Source organism: Nelumbo lutea, chromosome 4 (assembly GCF_056320005.1).
Source record: "Nelumbo lutea isolate HS-2025 chromosome 4, American lotus-T2T, whole genome shotgun sequence".
Classification (NCBI taxonomy): Eukaryota; Viridiplantae; Streptophyta; class Magnoliopsida; order Proteales; family Nelumbonaceae; genus Nelumbo; species Nelumbo lutea.
The window spans coordinates 45,703,232-45,728,072 of NC_142687.1; the positions used below are offsets into that span (position 1 = coordinate 45,703,232).

The 24,841-nt window shown below is 40.7% G+C and overlaps 1 protein-coding gene across 3 annotated transcripts in view; it reads right to left on the reverse strand.

Moving 5' to 3' along the window:
• The window catches only part of FSD3 (Fe superoxide dismutase 3), a 96,203-nt gene that overhangs the window by 49,819 nt on the left and 21,543 nt on the right, over positions 1-24,841 (reverse strand). For all 3 annotated transcript variants that reach the window (XM_088983213.1, XM_088983215.1, XM_088983214.1), the window contains exon 3: positions 382-573. In XM_088983213.1, the coding sequence (XP_088839339.1) occupies positions 382-573 (192 nt within the window). The remainder of the gene's footprint in view (positions 1-381; positions 574-24,841) is intronic.

A 24,841-nucleotide genomic window follows, 5' to 3' on the forward strand; every position in this document is an offset into this window, starting at 1 on the left:
ATTATTCCTACTTGGATGAAAAATGACTATATGCATAGAATTATTCCTACTTAATAAGCCCATAGGCCACCTCTATGGTATGGGTCATGGATTCAGGATGTCAAGTTCTGTTGGTTCTATATTATTCACGGTGACATTAACAAAGGAATAAAGAATAAAACATGATATATGCATAGAATTGAAGAGTTCCTCAGCCAAAACTGATACCATCCGTGTTGTTGTGAAAATCAGTCTTGTCAAGAATAATTTGAGCCAGACACATCAATCATGAGGCACATAGTAACTCATCCAAATATCTCATATTATTGAGTTGACTTGGACAACTAAAGGAAAAATGACTAATCCCTTTTAGATCTCATAAAGCCAGCATATTGGGCAGACCTGTGCAGCATTGTTAAATTCTGGCAAAGGGTTCCCATTGTTGTATGTTGCTTTGACAAGTTCATCCATGGTGTACCCATATAATACATTGTTATTCTCAAGCTGTTTATTCAAACAGTCCACATAGCCACGATGGTGTTTTCCCCAGTGCATTTCCAGTGTCCTCTGGCTCATATACGGTTCCAATGCATCCTGCATACAGATAGATTATTTTAAGAAAAGAGTTGATAATATAAAGAAACACCATGACTGATTGAAAATGAGGAAATATGAGGTACAGATCTAATAACACTAACGATATTATACCATAGGTTCATGCTCATAACCAAAAGTGGTGCTCATGCAAGGCGTTACCTACATTGCACAGCACCTCAGCATATCTGCAACTTCAAAAATCAATTTAGTAATATGACCATAATGTTACCATCCTGTTAAGAGATGGTGTTTAGAAGGAATTGTTTCTTTCTATGGGCCTATTGTATTCTATTTTATTTTATGTTTACTAATGGGCTGATATGGTCCATCTTTCATCTTTTTTTTTTTCTTTTCTTTTCTTTTAGTGCTGCTGCCTACTAGGGGCAGATTTGTCTCTGTATCTTTCACTATAGGTGATCAAATATATCATTGTAGGAGAGAGGAGACAGCCCATGATTTTTCTCTTCCCAAAACATTCTTCTCTTTTGTTTCTCTTCTCTCTTCTTCTTTTCAACTGTTCTGAACCCTTCTTGTAATCACAGCAGTAATTCCTTATTTCTTTCACTATTGTTTTGATTTACATCTTGGTTCCAGAGAAGCTCTTCCCTTTTCCCTTCTCTTAGAATCTAAACACCACTAGGATCAACAATGCATATGGGGGATTAAGTTGCTTATCATTTTTATATGCTATCACCTGGTGGGCAGAGGATTTAGAAGGCCTTCAACTGTTAATTTAAGGCCCAGAAGGTATTCCTGGAGATCATTGCCTGAAATCTGGACCATCTGAAGAAACTTTGCATGGACTGAATAAGAGACTAAGGAGGTAGTTTGGGTTTAGTGCTTAGGCCTTCCTAGGTGTATTTTGGATCTCCACTGAGATTGACATCCTTTAGAAAGTTATCTGGAAAGGCTCGCTTGAAATATTGCACTTTCTCCTATTTCTCTCATGATCCAGGGTTGGTGGAACCCTAGTGTTTGGTGTTGGATTGAATGTAGGTCAACAGATTTGAGGTTGGTATACCTTGTTTTTGTTTACAGTATCTATGATATTGATTCTTTTAAGCAATGATGAAGTTTGGAATGGATTCAAAGCAGCATCTTGAAGCTGGGATGGTTCCCATTGGGTCTGTAGAGAATTCTCTCAATGCAATAACCAAAGTTAGACTCAATTGCACCCATAGTTTTCAAGGCGATAAGGTGAGGCTAGGCATGGGAGAGGTAGGCTTGTTATGGCTAACTAAGCTATTTAATATGATAGAAAAAGAAAAGATGTCTGATGATTGGCGAAGTAGTAGTAGTGGTGCCTATATTAAAGAATAAAGGTGATATACAAAGTTGTATTAACTATCGAGGGATTAAACTCATGATCCACAATATGAAACTTTGGGAGAGAATAGTTTTTTTTATTGGAAACAGTAACTTGATTAATATAACTTAAGACTAACTTTCCAGATTTAAGTACAGCTGTCAACCCCTAAGTAGGTGTTGAGCCCCCAATAATCCTTCTTACAAAACTGCCCAGAACATTCTCTCCCTCACAGTCCCTTGTTTAGCCAACATGTCAGCTAAACCATTAGCTGATCTCCTTGTCCATTTGAAGCATGCACTGATCTCCCTTGTTATGTTGAGGATTTCCCTTATGGGCTGTCTATAAATCCAGGCTCCCAACTTACCAGATTGCAGCCACTCAATCAACAATTTAGAGTCTCCCTCTATCTCAATTTGGTGTAACCCCAATGGTTTGGCATATCTTACACCTTGAAGCAAGGCCATCACCTCCGCTCTCAATGAGTCCCCCACTCCTATTGGTCCTGAAAACAGAGCCACAATTCTGCCATTTTCATCTCTGAATACTCCTCCTATACCTGAAGGGCCCATGTTACCTCTAGAACTCCCATCGAAGATCAATTTTACTCTTTGTTGTGTTGGTGGGGACCACAATTCCTGCACAATAGGTTTCATGGAAGTTGTAGATGCCACTACTTCTCAATTCCTGTAAATGTCTTCAGCTGAGAAGTCTTTAAACAACTCCAAAGTTTTCAACCATTGAATAGTCATAATAATTATCCTTTCTACAATTGCCTCCTTGGATTTCTCCACTGAGTTAGTACATCATCATCTATTGCCTTTTCCCATTCAGGTACTTGTACTACTACTAATCAAGCTATCATCTTAGGTAATTATAATGTCTCTTGGATTATTGATTCCAGTGCTTCTAATCATAGGGACAGCATATCTCATCTGTTTTTACATATCAACTTCTCTTTGGTAGAGATAAGATATCTTTAGTTAATCCCTTGCTCCTATCTTTGGGAAGACACGTTAGAGTAGGGATGTCAATGGACTGGATTCAGATTGGACTCCGCCCGAACCTTAACTAATTGAATTAGTATGGACTTTCCGATGTTTTACATCGGATTGGACTGGTCCAGAATCTAATCGTCCAGTAGTTTAGCGGACCGAAATAGATATTGTCCAAGTCCATTCAATCGTCCACATTTTTTGGTTACTTTCAATGGTCCATTCAATAATAGATTAGGGAGTGACCTATGTCACTATCAAAACTGACACCATCCTATCGGAATTTTGTATCCCTTCTATCGTCTGTGTTAGTTCCAAGATCTCTTCAGGATGCTCTTCTCTCTCCGGAGTGGAAGAGGGAGATGGATGAGGAATTTCATGCTCTTTAATCTAATCATACTTGGGGCCTCACTTCTCTGCCTCCAAGGAAGAACATTTGGTTGTCAGTGGGTTTACACTATTAAGCATCTTGTTGATGGTAGTGTGGAGAGATATAAAGCACATTTAGTAGCCATATGGTATACACAAACCCATGGTGTTGATTATACTGATACTTTTTCACCTGTAGCTAAAATGGGTTCAGACCAGGTGTTTATTTCCTTGGATGAACACTTTGATTGGTTGTTGTTCCAATTAGATATTAAAAATGCATTTCTTCATAGTGACCTAGAGGAGGAGGCGTATATGGAGCAACCTCTAGGGTACGTTGCTCAAGGGGAGGAAGGTAAGGAGTGTTGGTTGAAAAAAGCAATTTATGGGTTGAAGCAATCTCCAAGGGCCTGGTTTGGGAGATTCAATAGTGTAGTACAACAATTTGGGATGACACAATGTAGGGTTGATCATTCAGTGTTCAATAGAGATACTACCTCTAGGAAGATTGTGTTGCTGATCTATGTTGATGACATTATTATCACTGGAAGTGATGAGCATGGCATTGAAAAGCTCAAACATTTCCTACAAATCCAGCTTCAAACTAAGGACTTGGGGCACTTGAAATATTTTCTGGGCGTAGAAGTAGCAAGGTCAAAGTGGGGAATCTCTCTATCACAAAGGAAGTATGTGCTTGACTTGTTGGAAGAAACTGGTCTTTTAGGGGCAAAGCCAGTGGATACCCCTATAGATCCGAATGTGAAGATGTCTAACAGTGAGGGGGAGCCCCTAGCTGATCCTAGATGGTACAGGAGAGTATATGGACAACTGATTTATTTAACCATTACAAGACCAGAAATTTCCTTCAATGTTGGATTATTGAGTCAATTCATGTGGAACCCAAGGACAACCCATTGGGAAGGCATTGTTAGTGTTCTACACTATTTGAATGGTCCTCCAGGTAAAGGGTTATTGTATAAAAAAGAGAGAGAACTTTCCTTGGAAGGATATACAGATGTTAATTGGGCAGGGTCAATTACTAACAAGAAATCGACAACTAGTTACTACAAGTTTTTGGTAGGGAATTTGATTACTTGGAAAAGCAAGAAACAAAATGTGGTGACTAGGAGTAGTGTTGAGGCCGAGTAAAAAACCATGGCCCACACTACATGTGAGCTGGTGTGGTTGAAACAACTATTACAGCTGATGGGAATATCGGTCACAACCCCCATGGAGCTATTTTCTGACAATCCAATGTATCATGAGAGGACCAAACACAGAGAGGCGGATTGTCACTTTGTTAGAGAAAAGGTCATTAGTGGAGAAATCATTACCCCATACGTGAAGTATGAAGATCAACTAGCTGACTTGTTTACCAAAGGCTTGAGTGGTGCTTGGATGAAATACATTTGTAACAAGTTGGAGTTATATGATATATATGCTCCAACTTGAGGGGGAGTGTTAAAATATAGTTTTTGTTCTAGGGTTATGATGCAGCGCGGCTTAAGTCTCTGTATACAGGGGTAATATTGTAATTTTACTTTTCATTATGAATTAAGCATACATGGCAGCAGTTCTCCTTCTCGATAGAGACTGGTTAGCCCTATTCTATTCAACTTCTTCTCCTCTCCTTCTTCACCATCTCTTCTTCTAGGCTAATATCAGAAGCTTCCTTCTATTTATTTAATTAAATACAAGCCCGATAACAACCCTCAATGACTAGATTACCAATGCCCAACTCCTTTGCCTTCTCGACCTCGTATATTGCAGCTAACAGTTCTGCTCTTGCCACATCACCCTGTTCAGCAGACCCGATGTATAAGGCTATGATGTTTCCTTTCTCATTCCTAATTACCCCCTATGCCTGAGGAGCCCGAGTTACCCAAACAACTCCTAGCAAAATTCAATTTCTTCCAACTGCATAATGGGGGTGACATCTCAGTAGGTTTCTGTCTTCTAGAAGATGAACCAACTATAACAGCCAAGGCCCTAAAAAAGTCTTCAACCTTTTAGTCTGAAAGCAGTTTCAAACTTTTTGCCCATTGTGCCACTCTTAAAGTTATGATTTCCACCAAGTCTTCCTTTCTCCTTTCTCTTTCTTCAAATAATCTTGAATTTCTTTCCTCCCGAACTGTCCATAGTACCGCTAATCTTGTACATCTCCCCAAGATCTTGCCCCTCCTTTTAGTACAACTAAAAACAAAAGGGCTAAACAATCCTTCCAACCTATAAGGAGGAGACCAAAAGCATCCAACGAGGGAAGAAAACCAATTCCAAATAAAAATAACAAGAGGGCAAGACATCAGGAGATGAAAGGCAGTTTCACCACTTAACTTGCACATAACGCACCAACTAGGGGACAAACACCAAGTTGGTCTTTTTCTTTGAAGCAAGTCATAGGTATTAATACAGCCACGAAACACTTCCCAACAGAAAGCACTAATTTTCGAGGGAATGGGAAAGCACCAAACTTCCTTAACTGGGAAAGGAGAGGATGAAGTGGCAACCAAAGAATTGAAGAAAGATACAAGAGAACAAACCATCAGAATTTAGGCCCTAAACCCTGGAATTCATACCCCTCTTCACCCATATACACTGAATTCAACAAGCCAAGCAACTCAGACACACTAGGAATTTCAGCTTCTCTAAGGTTCCTATTAAAGTCAAAGTTCCAATTCAACCCAAAAGGATGAAGCTGTTTGGTTAAGAAATCAGATATAGGTCTACCCTTAAAACTGGAAAGGTTAAAAGGAGCACGAAATCTCTCACCCAAAGGGATATCATCCCCAATCCAAACATCCTCCCAAAACCTAATTTTTTGACCTAAAGCCAAGTCATACCCAAAGCCATCTCATGGATGGCCTTCCAGGGGGAAGCATAGGTAGCTCTACGAAGACAACCAGCATTCCATCCATTGCTAGATATGCTGTGAATGCTTGCAACAACTTTGTTTCATAGCTTTTCATTCTCATTAGGGAACCGCCAAAGCCATTTGCTAAGCAAAGCCATTCTTCTTTTCCCTCGGCTCCTAGAGAAAGTCCCTCATGATTTTTTCAATTTTCCTCACAATCTCTTAGGGCATCCTAAACACTGACATTTAGTACACTGGAAGGTTTGCAAGGGTGGACTTAATAAGAGTTAATCCCCCCCATCAAAATATAGTTCTTTTCCATCCAGCTAGCCACTTCTCAATCCTCTCCACCATAGGGGTCCAAAAACTAGTCCATCTAGGGTTGTCACCTAGGGGTAAGCCTAAATATCTCAAAGGCCACTCTCCCCTCTGACAACCTAAAGCACTTGCTATGTCCCTTAAATCATCTTCTTCTACATTGATTCCAACAACTATGCTCTTAGACCAATTAACCCTCAAGGTAGACAACCTCTCAAAGAGTTTCACCACCAATTATACATTTTCCACCCCTTCCCTACAATCACCCTCACAAAATATCAAACCATCATCTGCAAACTGCAAGTGAGTATTCAAAGTATTGTCTCTCCCAATTGACCAACCTCTGAGTAATTGCAGGGAGTTTGCTCTAGAGATCAGCTTACTCAACCCTTCAGCTACCAAAGTGAAAAGAAAAGGAAAAAGAGAGGCTCACCTTGTCTAACCCCAAGATATCCCTCAAAGAAATCAAACACCACCCCATTAACAATAACAAAGTAATGGCTAGACTATAAGCAACCTCTAATCCATTTACACCACAAGTTCCCAAAGCCATTGTTAGACAATTATGCCCTTAGCTCCAATCAGATTGAGGTACTTATTGACATTTATTGTAAATGAATAAAGTGCATAATTGATTCATGTTATTATGGTATGTTTCTGTGTAATACCCTTAAACTGGACACTTATGAGACTCGTGTTAGTTTAGAATCTTTACAGTCGATGGATAAACCTAGGGAGGTATATCCTACCAAGGCTGACACTAATGTGTTGCCAAGAAGGTTGGGGTGGCTTGTCTCAGCTGCAAGGGTAAAACTTAAAGCACATGTAGTGTGGGTTTGATTAAAACTCTGAACCGGACCATTTTCCAATTATGCCCTAGACCTTGGAGACAAATGGGCAAAACTGGAAAGTTACACCTAACCCCTAGACTCAATTATGATACTGCACTAGGTGTTGGATTGGACTGTCTTTGATATGCCAATAAGTGAGATCCTTAGCGGGGGTCAAAACCTAGGTATGTTGGGGCAATCCGAGATTCACCTAAGTGAGTGGTCATAGTGACAGAATCAGCCCCTTTGTCGAACAAAGTGAATGATTGGGGAATGCACTCTCTCTAATGGAAACTTAAACTGTCGGCAACTGATTTCAAACTTGTTGAGATTTGTTTTGCAAAATATATTTATATAGAGATATACATATATATTATGGATCACAAAATGTTTGCAGAAGGTTTTAATTCCCGCCGGGATTCATGTGAGTAGAAGCGCAACATTGTACCTTGCAGCCGAGGGAGATGTCCTCTCTTGTCGGGCAGTGTTTGATCACTATGGGCTGAGAGGTTAAGTGTAAGACCATTTAGGGATGTTAGTGTAGGGGTATTTCTGTGTTTATACTTATGTTGAGGTTGTTGATCTGTAATATTATATTAAAACTAGTGTCCCTCACTTAAATAAGGGCACATGTGTCTTTTCCATTATATTAATAATATAAAAACATGTCTGGCCAAATGGGAGAGTGACATTTTCCTAATTTGAAGCAAACTTTTCTTCTGTCCTTTTCTCCTCCTTTCTCTCTCTCTTTCTTCCTTCTTTCTTCCTCTTTCTTCTTGGTTGTTATCAAACTAACAAAACTCAAAGGCAGGCCGAGTTATAACAAGGGATAATAAACCTGATGGGCTAATCTCACATAAGTCCATAGTCCTTGGGCCTTCATAAGGTGGCTAGATCCAATGACCATTTAGTGTAAATGTTGGGCCTACTAAGAGCCCATGTTGATGGACTCAGGGGTTCCTGTCTTCAACAGTGAATTCGGCCAGGCCTTGTAACAAAGGTTGGGTTGAACCGATATGACTTTTGTGGAGATCAATGCTAGGGTCCCACGCCATACAAAGAGAACCAAACTACCCAACATTTAAAGGGAAAGTGAGCTATGTGACTAAATGGGCCTAAAGCCCATTTCGAACTAGGCTTAAGTGATTTAATTAAATGGGTGAATTCTGGTTTATAATCTTATTAGGATTAGTTAAAAGATAAGATAAATCTTATACATTTAAGAGTCTAGATCCAAATAAAGATTTGGATCAAAGAACTCTTTCCTAATTGGATTAGGAAGCTAATCCAAAGGAGGTTATAAATAGGAGGGTGAATTCTTCTTAAAGAAGTAATTCTTTTCTACAACATTTTCCTCCCTCTGCTCTTACCGCCCCACCCACTTCGATCTCCACCCCCTGGAGTGATCAAGAACAGTTATTGATGTTGTTTCTTGGTAGAAGAAACAATCTGAAGTCGTGCTCACATACTCCCTACTCGATTCTTGGTGAAGAATCTGGGTTCTTGGGGAAGAACCCCTTTGTTGATCATGCCTCAACATAGGCCATGTCATCTTCAGTGGATGAAGGATTTGGTAACCTCATTAGGCGTGAACACCTACATTGGGAGGAGCTTTTGTGTGGACTCTGTATCAGGTATACTTCTCCATAATCTTGGTTTCAGATTTGGTCCGGTTTGTTTCAAAAACGAACCTTGAAAAATGCAGTTTTTCTAAAACTGGGAATAGGATTCCTAGAAGGGAGAAAGAAATTTTTGAAATTTCGTCCAGCCACCCTGCATGGTTCAGCATTCATATGATGGATCTCCCTTCCCTTCAGGCACACCTTCTCATGATATCAATTAAGAAATTCCAATCCACCAAGTCGTAGGATTTCTCTAAATCCAACTTGATTTCCAGTCCCTTTTTCTTTAATCTCCTTTGGGCCTCCACACATTCATTCGCAATCAGAATTTGATAAACTATTTGCCTATCTTGTACAAAGGCCCCTTAAAATTGTAAAATAAGTGGGGAAATCACCTTCTTAATCCTCAAAGACAGCACCTCTGCTATCACCTTGTAGGTACTAGTGATTAGACTAATGGATCTGAAGTCCCCTAGCTATTTAGCAGTATTCTTCTTTGGGACCAATGCTATGAACATAAAGCTCATACCCGAACTAATAACCCCTCTTCTGTAGAACTCCCTAAACACTCTAAGAACATCATATTTGACTATGTCCAAGCAATCTTGATAAAAATCCATTGTAAAGCCATCAAGCCGCGAAGCTTTTGATCTATTCATAGAAAACATTGCTTCCTTGACCTCCATTCCAAAAAATGTACTTGAGTCCTGATGAGGGCGGATTTGGCCCTCCAATGACATCTCGCTATAGGCAGCTTGCCACTAGGCAGCTCAGTACAGGCAGCTCGCCACGAGCAGCTCACCCTCATGTAGCCTGCACCTCAGAACAACTAGGTGACACCCGGGACCACTTTGACAATAACTTGCCTTTGCTAAGTTGATGGTATCCCACCAGGCACGGCCTGGCACAGGCACAACCTGGTGGCCTGGCCCTGGCACGAGCTGGCAGTCTGGCCCTGGCGTGACCTGGCCCTGGCATGAGCTAGTAGCTTGGTTCTGGCACGAGCTAGCAGACTGGTCCTGGCACGACCTGGCCCTGGCACGAGCTGGCAACCTAGCCCTAGCGCGACCTGGCCCTGGCACAAGCTAGAGGCCTAGCCCAAGCACGACCTGGCGGCCTGGCCCAAGCACCGACCTGGCAGCCTGACACAGGCACCAACTTGACAACCACGAGGAGCTCACCACCGTACCCCGCATTTTACGGGATTGTGACTTGCAACGGCTATATTAGATCACCCACTCCCCGAGTCAGGCGAAAATGGGCAACCTTACTAGTTGGTGGCTTTATCCCCACCTAGCACAAAAGCATGTCCCATCACAGCGGGAATCCAGGAACTGCTTCACCTAACCCACGAGGACTCCAGTATATAAAGACCTCACCCCCAAGGGCAAGAAGAGGCTAAAATGCAAAAGGGATGGTAATCTCTGCTCTCTAGCTCTCTCATTCTCTTATATCATCTTCAAGCTCTCTACTACTATACTGTGCTAACTTGGCCATCGGAGTGTCCCCGCCGGGTAAGCCACCCCTGGGTCCTCTGACATCTGGTTCCTTACAGGCTTCTAAAAGAGCAAGCAGCTCATCAAGGTAGCTCACCTCCAAGCAGCTCATCAAGGTAGCTCACCTCCAAGCAGCTCATCAAGGTAGCTCACCACCAGGCAACTCATCAAGGTAGCTCACCTCCAAGCAGTTCATCGAGGAAGCTCACCACCAAGTAGCTCGTCAAGGTAGCTCACCACCAGGGAGCTCAACACCAAGCAGCTCACCACTAGGTAGCTCGCCACCAGGCAACTCGCCACCAGGGAGCTTCACTTCAGCCTCTGAGCCACCAACCACATGGGAGCAGACAAGATGACGAGGTACTTAGCCAAAAAAATTGATACATCACGAAAAAAATGATACATGACCAGAAACGGTTACATCAAGTCCCATCCAAAGTCTTCCAGTCAATTCCTTCACCCCACCCATCTTTCGCTTAATGGTCTTCTATAAATAGACCTAAAATGCTCTGAGAATGCCTTAACAATCTCTCTTTGGTCTGTAACTTCACACTCCCCCACCAAAAGAGAAGAGATAAAACTCTTTCTCCTCCTTCCATTGGCAATGCCATGGAAGAATCTTGTGTTTCCATCCCCTTCCTTGATCCACCTCTCTCCTTATTCCATTCCCTAATCTCCTTTTTCAGCAGTTCCAATTTCTTAAGGAATTTTTGGCCTTCCCACGAAGATGACTGCACCTCATTGTTCCACCATGTATTGACCCTCTTCTTAAATTCTGGGTGAGTAAGCCACATATTTTTAATTCTAAAAGGTATTGGTCCACCATCATTAGTCCTCTGAAACAAGAAAATGGGCTAGTGGTTTGAGGTGATTCTAGGTAGGGTTTTCCCAAGTAAGCTTAATGCTCTTCCCAATCAAGAGGCACTCGAAATCTATGAAGCTTAGAGAAAATGGGGTTGGCTTGAAGCTTTGACCAGGTATAGAAAGATTGCCCTAGTGGAATATCTTTCAGCTCAAGGGCTTCAACAAGGGCATTGAATTTTCTCATGCTTGAAGAAACCCATTGTCTACCTCCATTCGACTCACCCACATATCTGACAATGTTGAAGTCTCCTCCTAAACACCAAGACCCTTCACAAAGTCCCCTAATGTCCCCTAACTCCTCCTACATCTTGTTCCTTTCTCTATAGGAGTTTGGCCCATAGACGTTCGTGAGGACCCATTCAAAACCATCTTGTAGATTCCTTAATTTAATAGACATTGAAAAGTTGCCCACCAGCTCTTCCAAGCATTGAATTACCTCTTCTTTCCAAAGCTTGTTAGTTTAGTTATCAAAATATTATAGAAATTCCTATTCTATAAGCAATAAAAATCAATGTTTCCTAATATGATCCTGGTTTTCAATACATGTTTGTAGTTTAGGTGCCACTGAGATAATTTTTAGTGAATTACATCTTTAATACAAATACCATATTTTACCTATGAAAAAAAACCCTTGCAGAAACATGAAAATGACCAAAGAAAGATGCTTGGCACGTAGAATCTTCCACTAAAATCTGAATTAAGCTTAGGAAGAAGGTAAGGAGAGACATGAAATTGAGATGCAAAAGGGAATCACCATAGAGCTTTTGCACAATCCTGGAAAAGGACTGATATGCAAAAGTGGTGGTGTTACCTCAATGGTCAATGCCCGGAAAATGCACAATCAAAGCAAGATTGAAGAGAACTTCTTCCTCAAGAGTCAACTAATAAAGATAGGCTTGAGAACCAAGCTTATTGAAGTTATTTTATCAGGGAACGTGTAGTTTTTGAAGATGATTGCTTTCCCTATGTTGATACAGAATAGACAGCCAACTGATGTATTAGTAGAGAAATTTGGACAACCTGTTTTGATATAAAAACTGTAAAAGAAAGAGGAAAAGAAAAAGAAGAAAAGGTTTCAAGTGAGAAAGAGAGACAAGAGAGACACAAGAGAATGGGAGAAGCTCAGAATTAGGTCTGGCCACCCCTTTCATTAGATTATATACTAATAAATAAAAGAGAGTACAAAGACAAGTATGCCCTTAGTAAGTCAGCTGCTTGTGAGAACTTAAAAACACTCTTAACTTAAAACATAAACTAATGGGCCTAAGGCCCAATAACTCCCTAACTATGCTATGTAAATAAAAAATATGTTATATCATCCCAAAACTCAACAGTATTCAAAGGACTTAACAAGGCAAAATTTGATCAGTGCATTAGCAATCTGGGCATAGTTTGATCAGTGCATTAACAAGGTGGGCCTTGTGAGAACTTAAAAATACACTCTTAACTTAAAGCATAAACTAATGGGCCTAAAGCCCAATAATACCGTAACTATGCTATGTAAATAAAAAACACGTTATATCAGCCCAAAACTCAACAGTACTCACAGGACTTAACAAGGCAAAATTTGATCAGTGCATTAGCAAGCTGGGCTTGAATGCATGACTAATCTATATGCCCAACTTGACATCAAGTGTTGAGAGACAGAATTCTCAGTGGGGTTGTTATGTATTGTCATTTCTTCCTTGTTAGGCTGTGATGTTATTTGGTGTTAATGGGCCTTAGGTCCTACTTATGTTTTTTTTTTATCAGAAGAATAACTATTTTATTATATTTGATTAAAGATGAGATTAATACAACATGATGACAAGAAAGTCAAAAGTCACCCCCCATCAATTAATATCAGCTAACCCATCTGCACTCCTTACCCACTTGAATTCAGCATTTATGTCCATTGCAATCCACTCCACTTCCCTTACAACATGTTTGAGAGTCCATGGGGTATATCTATTGCAGTTTTCCCATGGAATTACTTTTGAATCCCCTTCTACCTCCACCTGTTTATAACCCAGTTGCTTTGCTAATCGAAGAACTTGCAGCAACGCCAATAATTCAGCCTTCAGGGAGTTTCTCATACCACTTGTCCCTAAAATTAAAGCCAATATCCTACTATTAGAGTTTCTGATTACCCTTCCTGTTCCTGCCACACTCGGGTTACCAAAGGAGCTCCCATCAAAGTTCAATTTTACTTTGTTGCCTTCTGGGGGTGTGCACTCCATTCTTATTTTTTTCTTTTTCTCTCAATAACTGTTTTACTTTGGTCCAGGCTCTTAAGATATCAGTGACTAAGAAACTTTGGAAGCTATCCAAGGTCTTTACCCACAGTGCTACCTTCAATTTTATGTTGTCTATTACCTCTTCCAAAGTTCTGCTTTTTCCAATAAATATTCTGTTATTCCTCTTTTCCTAAACTACCCAACTAGTTGCTGCCTTAGTAGCTCTCTAGAGTAATTTCCCTCTTTCCTTTGGTTGCCTCAAGAAGTTAGGACTGAAGATGCCCACTACATCTTGAGGAGAGTCCCACCTGCAACCAAAAAGAGCACAGAAAAACTTCCGAATTCAGTGCACAAAGAAACAAGAGATTAATAAATGGGAGAGGGTCTTGCCACTACTCCTACATAAGCATATGTGAGGAGAAAGGCAAGAAGAAGGCCTACTTCTATGTGGCATATCACAAGTACTTACCTTTACAAGGAATATTTCCCACCAGAAGGCTTGAATTTTAGGAGGAATAAGCTTACTCCAACTTTCTTTCATTGGGAAGTCCACCCATTGAGGAACAGGAAAAGCAAGGACTTGGAAAAAAGAGGAATAGGTAAAGAGACCGTATAGTGAGACTGACCAAATTCTAGAGTCCTCAAGGTTTGGGTCCAGGAAGGCTTCCCCAAAAAGTCAAGACGGCAAATCAAAGATGTACACTCACTTTCCCTTAAGCCTTTTCTGAAGCCCAAGTTCCAATTTAAACCAGTAGGTGTTCCCAATCTAGACACAGTTTCACCCTTAAAGTTAGAGGTGGCATAAATTTCAGGAAACTAATCTTTGAATGGTGTCTCCCCCAACCAGAAGTCTTCCAAAATCAGATTTTATCACCCCACCCCACATCAAAATGAATGGAGTTAAGAAAATAGGGTAAATCTCATGAATTGCTTTACCAAGAGAAGCTGAAGTTGAGTGGGGAGCAATTTTAGTATCCTAGCTGTTACCTTCTAACCCATGAATGCTTTCTATTACCTTATGCCACAACCTATTTCTTTTAAGGGGAAATCTCCAGAACCACTTGCCTAATAAAGCAATGTTTCTAAAGAAAAATGATTCCTATCCCTAGCCCCCCTTTCTCCTTTGGTTTACTAACCTGTTCCCATTTTACTAAATGATCCTTTTTTTTATTCTCCTGGTTCCCACAAAAAGTCCCTCATTATTTTTTTAATTGCCTTGCTATAATAGTTGGGATGTGGGAAGTGGAAAGGAAATAAATAGGAAATCTTGCCAATGTGGCTCAGATCAAAGTGATTCTTCTACCTAGAGAGATATAATTCCTTTTCTAGAGATCTAGTTTCTTAGAAAACCTCTTCACCACTGGCTTCCAAAAACCATCAGATCTAGGGTTTCCAGCCAAGGGGTCTTCAAACAGAAGCTCCGTCCCTAATATGTCATTGTCCCACACTCTGCATGCTTTGGTGGTGTCAACAGTCCCAATGCTAGAAGGTGGATCCACCTCACAATCCTCCTCCTGTCTCATATGCTCCCAATCATTGTCTTCATCAGACTCTTCGCACAATGCATATAACCCTAAAATCTTTGGTTTGGATTTGTCCAAGGTCACAATTTTAGTACTTGACACCGACTTCCAAGCCAAGTTGCATTCTGAGGCCCAAACAACTTTGAAAGATCTTGAGATTTTAGAAAGGTCCCTGGGTTGTTGCTCTGCCACTGCACCAAAGCAGAGTGGGAGGGGGGAGAGGGGCTTAGAGTCGAACAAGAAGATGAGAGACCGTTGGAAGCGTCCCCCCAATTTGACCAGCTACCTGACCCTTTAAGTGGTCACATGACTGTTTTTTATTCAACTGGGCCGGCTTTCTATCTTGGTTCAACCAACTGTCTAGTGTTTGGTGCCTTTTCAACTTTCTTGAACTGTAGGCTTCCCTTCTTCTATATTTTTTTTTTTTTGGAGAAAGTAAAGCAATATTTATTGAGAAGAAATTACACACGGAAGGCTGAAATCAGTCCCAGAAAAGGCTGACTGATCAAATCAGCAATTACAAATTCCACCAAGCACTAGAAAGAAAGACGGATAACATATTACAAGTTCTGAAATCCTCAGACACAGACACCCAAGACATTAGTGAAGGAATGGGAGATCCATCATATGGATGGCCGAACCCTGCAGGAAGGTTGGGCGAAATTTCAAAAATTTATTTACTCCCATCCGGGAATCCTAATCCCAATTTAGAAAACTGCATTTTCAAGGTTCGTTCTTGTAGCCAAACCAGACCAAATCTGAAACCAAAATTAGGGAGGGATATACCTGATACGGAATCCATGCAAAAAGGTCCTCCCAATGTAGGTGTTCACGCCCAAAGAGTGTATCAACTCCTCCCTCCACTGAAGATGACACAACTTAGGATGAGACAGGATCAGTAGGTAGTTCTTCACCAAGAACTTATGATTCTTTAGCAAGAACCGAATGGGGTAGTGAGCATAGCTTCAGAATTGTTTCTTCTAGCAAGAAACGATATCAAGATCAAAATCTTGATCAGTTCCAAGAATTGGAGATCGAGCACGGTAGGGCAGCAAGAACAGGAAGAAAAAGAACTGAAGGAAAAATCAGTCTAACTGAGTTGTCTTCTCCTTGTGTTGTATGTCTTTTTCAAGTCAGCCCTACTCTCTATTTATAACCTTAAAGAGACAACCTCCTAATCTGATTAGGAGTCTTTTGATCCAAATCTTTATTTGGATCTAAACTCTTTAATTGATAAGGATAATTCTTTATCTTATCTGCAGTTAAATATCAGCTTATTCCTAATCAAATTAGGAGTTTCCTGATCCAAACCTTTATTTGGATCTGGACTCCTTAAGTGGATAAGATTTATCCTCTTATCCTTATCTACTGATCCAAACCCAGATCCGCCCCTATTTAATTAACCCAATCCAAAATGGATTTAGGCTCGTTAAGCTTTCAGACTCACTTCCCTTTAATGTTGGCTAACTTGACTCTTTTTGTATGGCGTGAGACCCTAACATTGATCTGCACATCAACCACATGGATTCAGCCAAGCCTCTATTACAAGGCTCGGCCGAATTCACTGCTGAATACAGTGAACCCCTGAGTCCATCACCATGGGCTCTTAATGGGCCCAACATTTACACTAAATGGTCATTGGGTCCAGCCATCTTATGAAGGCCCAAGGATTGTGGGTAAATAATGCAAGATTAGCCCATCAGGTATAACCCTCAATAGTCTTACACTCAACCTCTCAGCCCTTAATGATCAAACACTGCCCGACAAGAGAGGACCTCTCCCTCAGCTGCAAGGTACAGTGTTGCACTCTCTACTCACATGGATCTCGAGAATTAAAACCTTTTGCAAACATTTTGAAACCATAATATATATAAGTATATCTCAATATAAATATACTTTGCAAAACTAAATTTCAAACACATTTGAAATCCACTGCCAACATTTTAGGTTTCCATAAGAGAGAGTGCATTTTCCCAATCATTCACTTTGTCCAACAAAGGGGCTGATCCTATCACTATGATCACCCACTCAGATGAATTCTTGGACTGTCCCAATATACTGATTGGCACATCAAAGACAGCCCAATCTAACACCTAATGCAGCATCATAGTCGAGTCTAAGGGTTAGGTGTAACATTCCAGTTTTGCCCATCTGTCTCTAAGGTCCAGGGCAATATTGGAATTTTGGTCTGGTTCAGGGTTTCAAGAAAACTCACATTACATGCACCTCAAGTCTCACCCTGGCAGCTGAGACAAGCCACTCCAACCAACTTGGTGGCACATCAGTGTTAGCCTTGGCAGGATAAATCTCCCTAGATCCATCCAACGACTATGAAGATTCTAAACTAACATGAGTCTCATATGTGTCCAATTTAAGGGTATTACACAGAAGCACACCACAATAACACGAATCAAATATGTATTTTATTCATTTACAATAAACATCATAATGTACATCATGCTGATTGGAGCTAAGGGCATACACATCTCCTTAACCAAAATACAGTAATCGGAATCGTCTTCCAAACAGTGTTCTTTTTCTTGCTCAAACCCATGATCTTCCAGCAACACATCTCCTTAACCAACCTCGGCATCACCCAACTTAGACTCATGGAGCTGAGGAAATGGCTCCACAGCTGAGCAGAAAACGGGCAGTGGATGCACAAATGGTCAGTGGATTCAGCACTACTCCCACACAGACTACAAGACATGTCCAAAATCTAAATGCCCCTTCTCACTAGATTAGCTCTAGTAAGACATTCATTCAAAGCCATAGTCCAAACTAAGAGGTTAGCTTTAGATGGGCTGGTGGGATTCCACACTTGACAGTTAGGGAAATCAGGAACAACCCTACTACAAAGGTTAGAAGCCAGAGACTTAACAGAGAACACACCGTCTGAGTTCCATTTCCACTGCCACTTATCCTCCAAACTGAAATCCAACTCATGGTTCTGAAGACAGGACAACAGATGCAAAACCTCATCCACCTCCTAATCAAAAAGGTTCCTTCTGAATGAGGGAAACCAAAGAACTGAACCACCAGAAACACTATAGCACTCTGCAACTGAAGCCTTTTGATCCGAAGCACACTAGAAAGAGGAGAAGAAAGGAATTAGCAAGGGGTTCATCTGAGTACCAAGGGTCCTTCCAAAATTTGGTATTGTTACCATTGCCAACCTTAATTGAGACTCTAGCAACCAGAGCTAAAAAATTCCACATTGTCCCTTTCCACACATAGTTACCCCAATTGGGAGGAGGGTCCCTCGTTCTCCAATTACCCCAATCCACACCGTATTTGCTAGCAATGAGAGATCTCCACCAAGCATCATTTTCTACTGCAAATCTCCAAATCCACTTGCAGAGGAGAGCAGAATTAAAAGACTTCAACTTCCTTATGCCTAACCCCCCTTCAACTTTGGGGAGGCAAACTTGCTCCCAACTCGCCAAATGCACTTTTTTCTCCTCCTCCCAACATCTCCAAAGAAAACTCCTTCAAATCTTTTCAAGCTGATTTGCATCATTGTTTGGAATAGATTGATAAAAAAAGAAAAACATTGTTTGGAATAGAGAATAGAGACAAAAAATAGGTGGGTAAATTGGAGAGAGTACTCTTGATCAAAGTCACCCTACCCTCAAAAGAAAGGTAATTTGCCTTCCAAGAGAACAGTTTTCTTTCCATTCTCTCAATTACCGGGTCCCAATTTGTAGAAGAACCACCACTCACCCCTAGAGGGAGCCCCAAATATTTGACTAAAAGGGACTCAATCTGACAAGCCAAGATACCAGCACAATCTACTAAGTTGGAAACCTGGCCCATTGGGATAATTTGACTTTTGTTCCAATAGTCGATCAAGACTACAATCAGTCTTGAATTCAAAAGGAAAAGAATGAAGAAATTGCAAAAGAGAAGAGGAGAGGGAGAGAAGAGAAGAAGCACACGAAGAGAATTTGGAAAAGAAAGAGGGTTTGGTCTTGACATCAACCGACCCACTCTTAATATTTTATATGTTGACTAATTGTAAAAGGGTTGAATTGCTCTTATTGGTTACATGGCAAATAAACTAATAATAAAGCTGAAATAACAAATTGAAATAACTACCAACTAACACTAGCATAACTAACAGAAATATGCTGCCATACGAACATAGTGGGGTCCACATCAGTGTTCTCTACACTCCCCCTCAAGTTGAGAATAGATATTTGGCATTCCCAACTTGCATAGGTCTCCCTCTAACTTCTTCCTTGGAACAGCCTTGGTGAGAAGATCTACAAGCTGCATGTTGGAGGTGATATACGAGAGACACACTTCTTGAGATGAAACGCTTTCTCTGACAAAATGTCAGTCTACTTCAATATGCTTAGTTATGTCATGTTGTATCGGATTATGAGCTATATTAATAGCAGCCTGATTATCATAATACAACATTAAGGGCTTCTCATAAGCAATACCCAACTCCTCAAATAATGACTTCAGCCATAGGATTTCAGTCACACCATTAGCCATAGAACTATATTCACCTTCAGCACTAGAACGAGAAACAACACTTTGTTTCTTACTCCTCTAGGAGAAGGTTACCTCCTACAAAAGCATAATATCCAGAGGTAGACCTTCTATCATCAACACTCCTAGCCCAATCAGCATCTATATAAACCTCTATATTCATGTGATCATTATTCTTGAATAATATACCTCTATTTGAACACCTCTTCAGGTATGCTAATATCCTCTCAACTGCAAGGAGGTGAGTAGTTCTAGGAGAGTGCATAACTGATGTCCGGTCGTGTGAGACAAAGATAGAGGAGTTCTCCAACTAACCGTTGGAACATAGTTTTATCTTCAAGTGGCTCTCCACCCTCTGCACTGATCTTGTGATTCTGTTCAATAGGTGTATCTATAGGCTTAACACCCAACTTTCCAGTTTCTTCCAATAGATCTAGAACATACTTTCTTTGAGAAATGAAAATCCCATGTTTAAATCTAGCTACCTCAATACGCAAAAAACATTGTAGCTCTCCTAGATCTTTCACCTCAAACTCTTGATGAAAGAGTTGTTTAAGAGACTCAATCTCACTGTTATCATTCCCTGTCACTACAATATCATCCACATATACAGCAAGCAAAGTCAAGGAAGAGTCCACTCTCTTAATAAACAATGTATGGTCTGACTGGGCCTGTACATAGCCGAATTTTTCAAGAGCTTGTCTGAATCTATCAAACCAAGCTCTAGAAGACTGCTTTAGTCCATACAAGGCTTTATTCAATCGGCAAACCATCTTTCCTGTCTCTGCATCATAAAATCCAGGAGGTAACTACATGTAGACTTCTTCTTGTAAGTCTCCATTGAGGAAGGCATTTTCAACATCCATCTGGAACAAGGGCCAAGAGTAACTGGCTGCAAGGGATAACAAAACTCTAATAGTGGTCATCTTTGCTACTGGAGCAAAAGTCTCCAAGTAGTCTATACCATAAGTCTGAGTAAATCCTTTTGCAACTAATCGGGTTTTATACCTTCCAATGGAACCATCAACATTATGTTTCACGATAAATACCCATCTACATCCAACCGGTTTCTTCCCTTTAGGCTGGTCAACTAGCTCCCAAGTACTAATCCTCAGAAGGGCATCCATTTAAACCTTCATTGCATCTTTCCACTTAGGAACTGACAAGGCTTCCTACACTGTTTTGGGGATAGGAATATCAGCAATGGATGTGAGAAAGGACCTATAAGAGGGGGACAAGCGATCATAGGACAGGAACTGGGAAATGCAGTGAGTTGTGGATGTGGTGCAACGTCGTTTGCCTTTACGGACTGCCATGGGAAGGTCAAGGTCTTCCAAAGGAGGTAAGGGTGCAACAGTGGAAGGTATCTCAGTGGGACCTGGATCTGATAAAGGGACTGTGGTACCTAGATCTAGATCCGCAGAAGGAACTGGGGCTGGCCTGGACTGCTAATGACCGAAATCAACCTGCCTCCACTGCCTGTGATAGACTCTCAAATCTTGACACCACTGACAACCCTCCCCATTACATCCCTCACCACTCAATGGAACAGGTAAACAAACTTCTGATGAGTTAACCCCACTCTCACTACTCTCCTCCTGAGGAGAAACCCTAGGATAATAGGGTGCCTCCTCAAAGAAAGTAACATCCATCAAGATAAATCTCCTCCCAGAAGTAGGTTCATAGCAACAATAACCCTTTTGAATTTGTGCATAACTGAGAAAAATACAATTGGAGGCCTTAGGATCAAATTTGGAACGATGAGGTTCAAGAATCTAAACAAGGCAAGTGCAACCAAAGGTTTTAAGGGGAACAATAAACAATTTTTTATCGAGGTATAGAAGGGTAAATGGAGGCTTCATGTCAAGAACCCGTGAAGGAACTCATTTAATGAGATACATTGCTGTAAGAATAACATATCCCCAAAAACAAATAGGCACATTGGAGTTAAACATAATGCTTCTAGCCAGCTCCAATATGTGCCTATTCTTCTTCTCAGCAACTCCATTTTGTTATGATGTATAAGGGCAAGTACTCTGGTGAATAATCCCATGATCAAGCAAATAAGAGGCTAATGAGTTGGTAAAGTATTTTTTCGCATTATTGAATCTGAAGATTTTGATTTTGACCCCAAACTGGGTTAAAATCATTTGATGAAAGATCTGGATCAAATCAGGAACCTCATCTCTAAAACGCATAAGATAAACCCAAGAAAAGCAGGTATAATCATCAATAAACAACAAGAAATATCTATATCCCCCCATAGCAGTAATGTGATATGAGCCCCAAACATCGGTATGCACAATGTCAAAAGAATTATTACTTTTATTACTCAATGAATAAGATGTTCTACTGTAGAGGAGATGGGCCGAATGGCCCATAGACTGTCATTTCATGTTATGTTATGTTTCACTCTGTAATGGGCCTTATTCTAGGCCCATACTCTGTAATGTTCTGTTTTTTCTATTTTCTTGCCCACTCAAGGGCCTCTCTATAATATTTCAAAGATTAACTTCTTAATAAAATGTTTAGAGTGTTAGAGAGAGGTTATGTTCGAACCTCTTACTCTCTAACCCTCATTGCTGACAGCTCTCTCTCTCTTCTTCCTCTATTGTTTGTTTTTTTTCTGGTTTGCTTCTAATCTCAAGTAGTTCCATACATCAAGAGGACTGTTTTCAACTTGGTATCAAAGCGGGCCATTGCTTGGCATGACCCTCATGTGGTTCTAGTTCAGCCAACAGTCATTCACCTGGTTCTTGAAGGTCATTGGAGGGTGCCCAAGTCTCTACACACTTGGAGAAGGGTTCGGTGACCAGGAAGAATCAGAGAGCAAGGTGTTCGGCCTGATTTGAAATCAGAGAAAATGATTTCGAAGTTATCTCAAAGAGCAAGGTGTTTGGCCTGGTTTGAAATTCAAATCAGAGATTCTCTTACTATAAGTTTTGTTTCTCAGTTCTTTGCTAGGTTATTTTGTTGCTTGGGAGGACTGTTAAAGCATTCAAACCCCTCCTCCATTCTGTCCTACTGTTGCTGGACTGATTCAACTCAAAAATTTCTGGGTTATTTTGGAAGAGTTGTTTGGTTGTTATTAGACTGCCAAACTGCTGAAACTGATTTAGACTAAGTGGTACTAGTCTCATCTTCATCCCAGCCGCTTCTTGGACCTATACAGAACAATTTGAAGTGGTTTCTTCTAGTTAACAGTAGGCTGTTAACTACTGCACACTGAGTGTTTAACAAAAGGTCTCTTAAGGACTGTGGCCTTTTTTTCTTCCTCTTGGGGACAACGGTTGTTGGGGACCTAAAATACCTTGTGATTGGGGGTTTGTTAGTTGTCCTTTGAAGGCTGAAACAGTATAGAAAGAGCTACCACCGAGCTGGACTGTCACAGTTATCAAGATTGAACTGATGTTGTGAGCTGGTTGTTGTTGCTTATTCAGCTCAAACAAAGCTCATCAAGACCCCCAGTATTTTGGAAAGCTTATTAAAATCCTAATTGGAGCCTTTACATGATGGATTTCTCAAACCTTGAAAACAAGAATGTTGCTAAATATAGACAGACTTTGGGAACCCCAGCCGATTCTATGTTGGCTATAACTATAGTTAAACTTGATGGGACCAACTACTTGGCTTGGTCACAATCAGTGAAAATCTATATTTGTAGCAGAGGAAAATGGGGTTTTATTTCTGGGAGCAAGAAAGCTCCTCCAGAGGATGATCCATCTTATGAGAGATGGGTGCAAGAAAACTACACAGTGATTGGGTGACTTGTGAATTCAATGCAGCCACAGATTAGTCAGCATTATCTGTGGATGAACTCGGCTAAGGAAATCTGGGATAGTGTTGCAGAAACTTACTCCCAGAAGTTGAATGTTGCCAGAGCCTACAAACTGAGAAGTGATGTGAAGAATCTAAGGCAGGGGGAGAAGTCAATTGCAGCATACTTCTCAACCCTGAAATCTCTATGGCAAGAGATTGATTTGATAGAGGCTGTGACATGAGATACCCCTAAGGATGCTTAAAAATATAGGAAATTGGTTGAAAGGAATAGGGTCTTTGAGTTCTTGACAGGGCTGAATTCTGAATATGACATCACAAAGCAAAACATTTTGTCCAAGGAAGATGTTTCATTGTCTCAAGCATATGCTTTGTTCAGCAATGAAGAAAGTAGGAGGCAAGTGCAGGTTCATGGAGTCAGTATCAATGATCATTTTGCAAATATGGGAATTAAACCCAAAGGGGTTATAGGAGCTCCCAGTGGCACAAGAAAGAAGGAAATGATGTGTGAATATTGCAAAAAGCCGAAACACACCAAGGACAAGTGCTGGGAATTGCATCCCAGTCTTGTCCCTATCCGATTCCAGAAGAAGAATGATAGTAGAAAGACAGAAAGTGCACATGCAGCCACAAGTACAGATACAGAGGTTGAGTCTACCTGTGCACAGTTGGCAGCCATGAAAGCTGAATATGAGAAGTTTGGAAAGATGATCAGCCAGCTTGAAGGTGTAACTTCATCATCCAACCCTTCTGGAAGTCCAGCCACCACCGCATTTGCTCACTCAAGTATAAGGGCTTCTGCTAACCATGCATCCACCTCAGGTAATCCCAAGACCCCTTGGATCATAGACTCAGGTGCTTCTGATCACATGACCAACTTTTCCACTTTGTTTGTTTCATATGATTTGCTTCCTAATTGTGACAAAATCACATTAGCTGATGGTTCTCTTGCCCCTATCCCTGGCAAGGGAATTGTCAAGCCTACAAACTCCTTACTCTTATCTTCCACTCTTCATGTACATAAATTAAATACCAACTTATTATTTGTAAGTAGCTTGACCAAGTCATTGAATTGTTGTGTAACCTTTTTCCCTTCTCACTGTGTGTTTCAGGACCTTAAGTCTCGGAAGGTGATTGGGAGTGGCCATGAAGCGAATGGAATATACTTGCTCGACACCCCTAGCCAATGCTTTGATCATCCCAAGAATGTTGCTTTTGGTTCTACTTCTACAGAGTCTGTCAGTCAAATTATGTTGAGTCATTGTCGGTTGGGTCATTTACCTTTTTCTGCTTTAAATCATTTACTTCTCAAACTGTTTAAGGGAGTCAGTGTGTCCAGTCTCAATTGTGAGTCATGTCAGTTGTCAAAGCATTGTAGAAACAATTACCCTGTGAGCAATAAAATATCTTCTTTTCCTTTTCATATTATGCACTCTGATGTGTGGGGGCCTTACCACTTATCCTCTATGGGGGGTTACAAATATTTTATCCTGTTTATTGATGAATTTTTTAGATTCACTTGGATATACTTAATGAAATCCCAAGACTTGTGAGGCAATTTCATGAGCTTGTTTTAACTCAATTTGATACCAGAATTA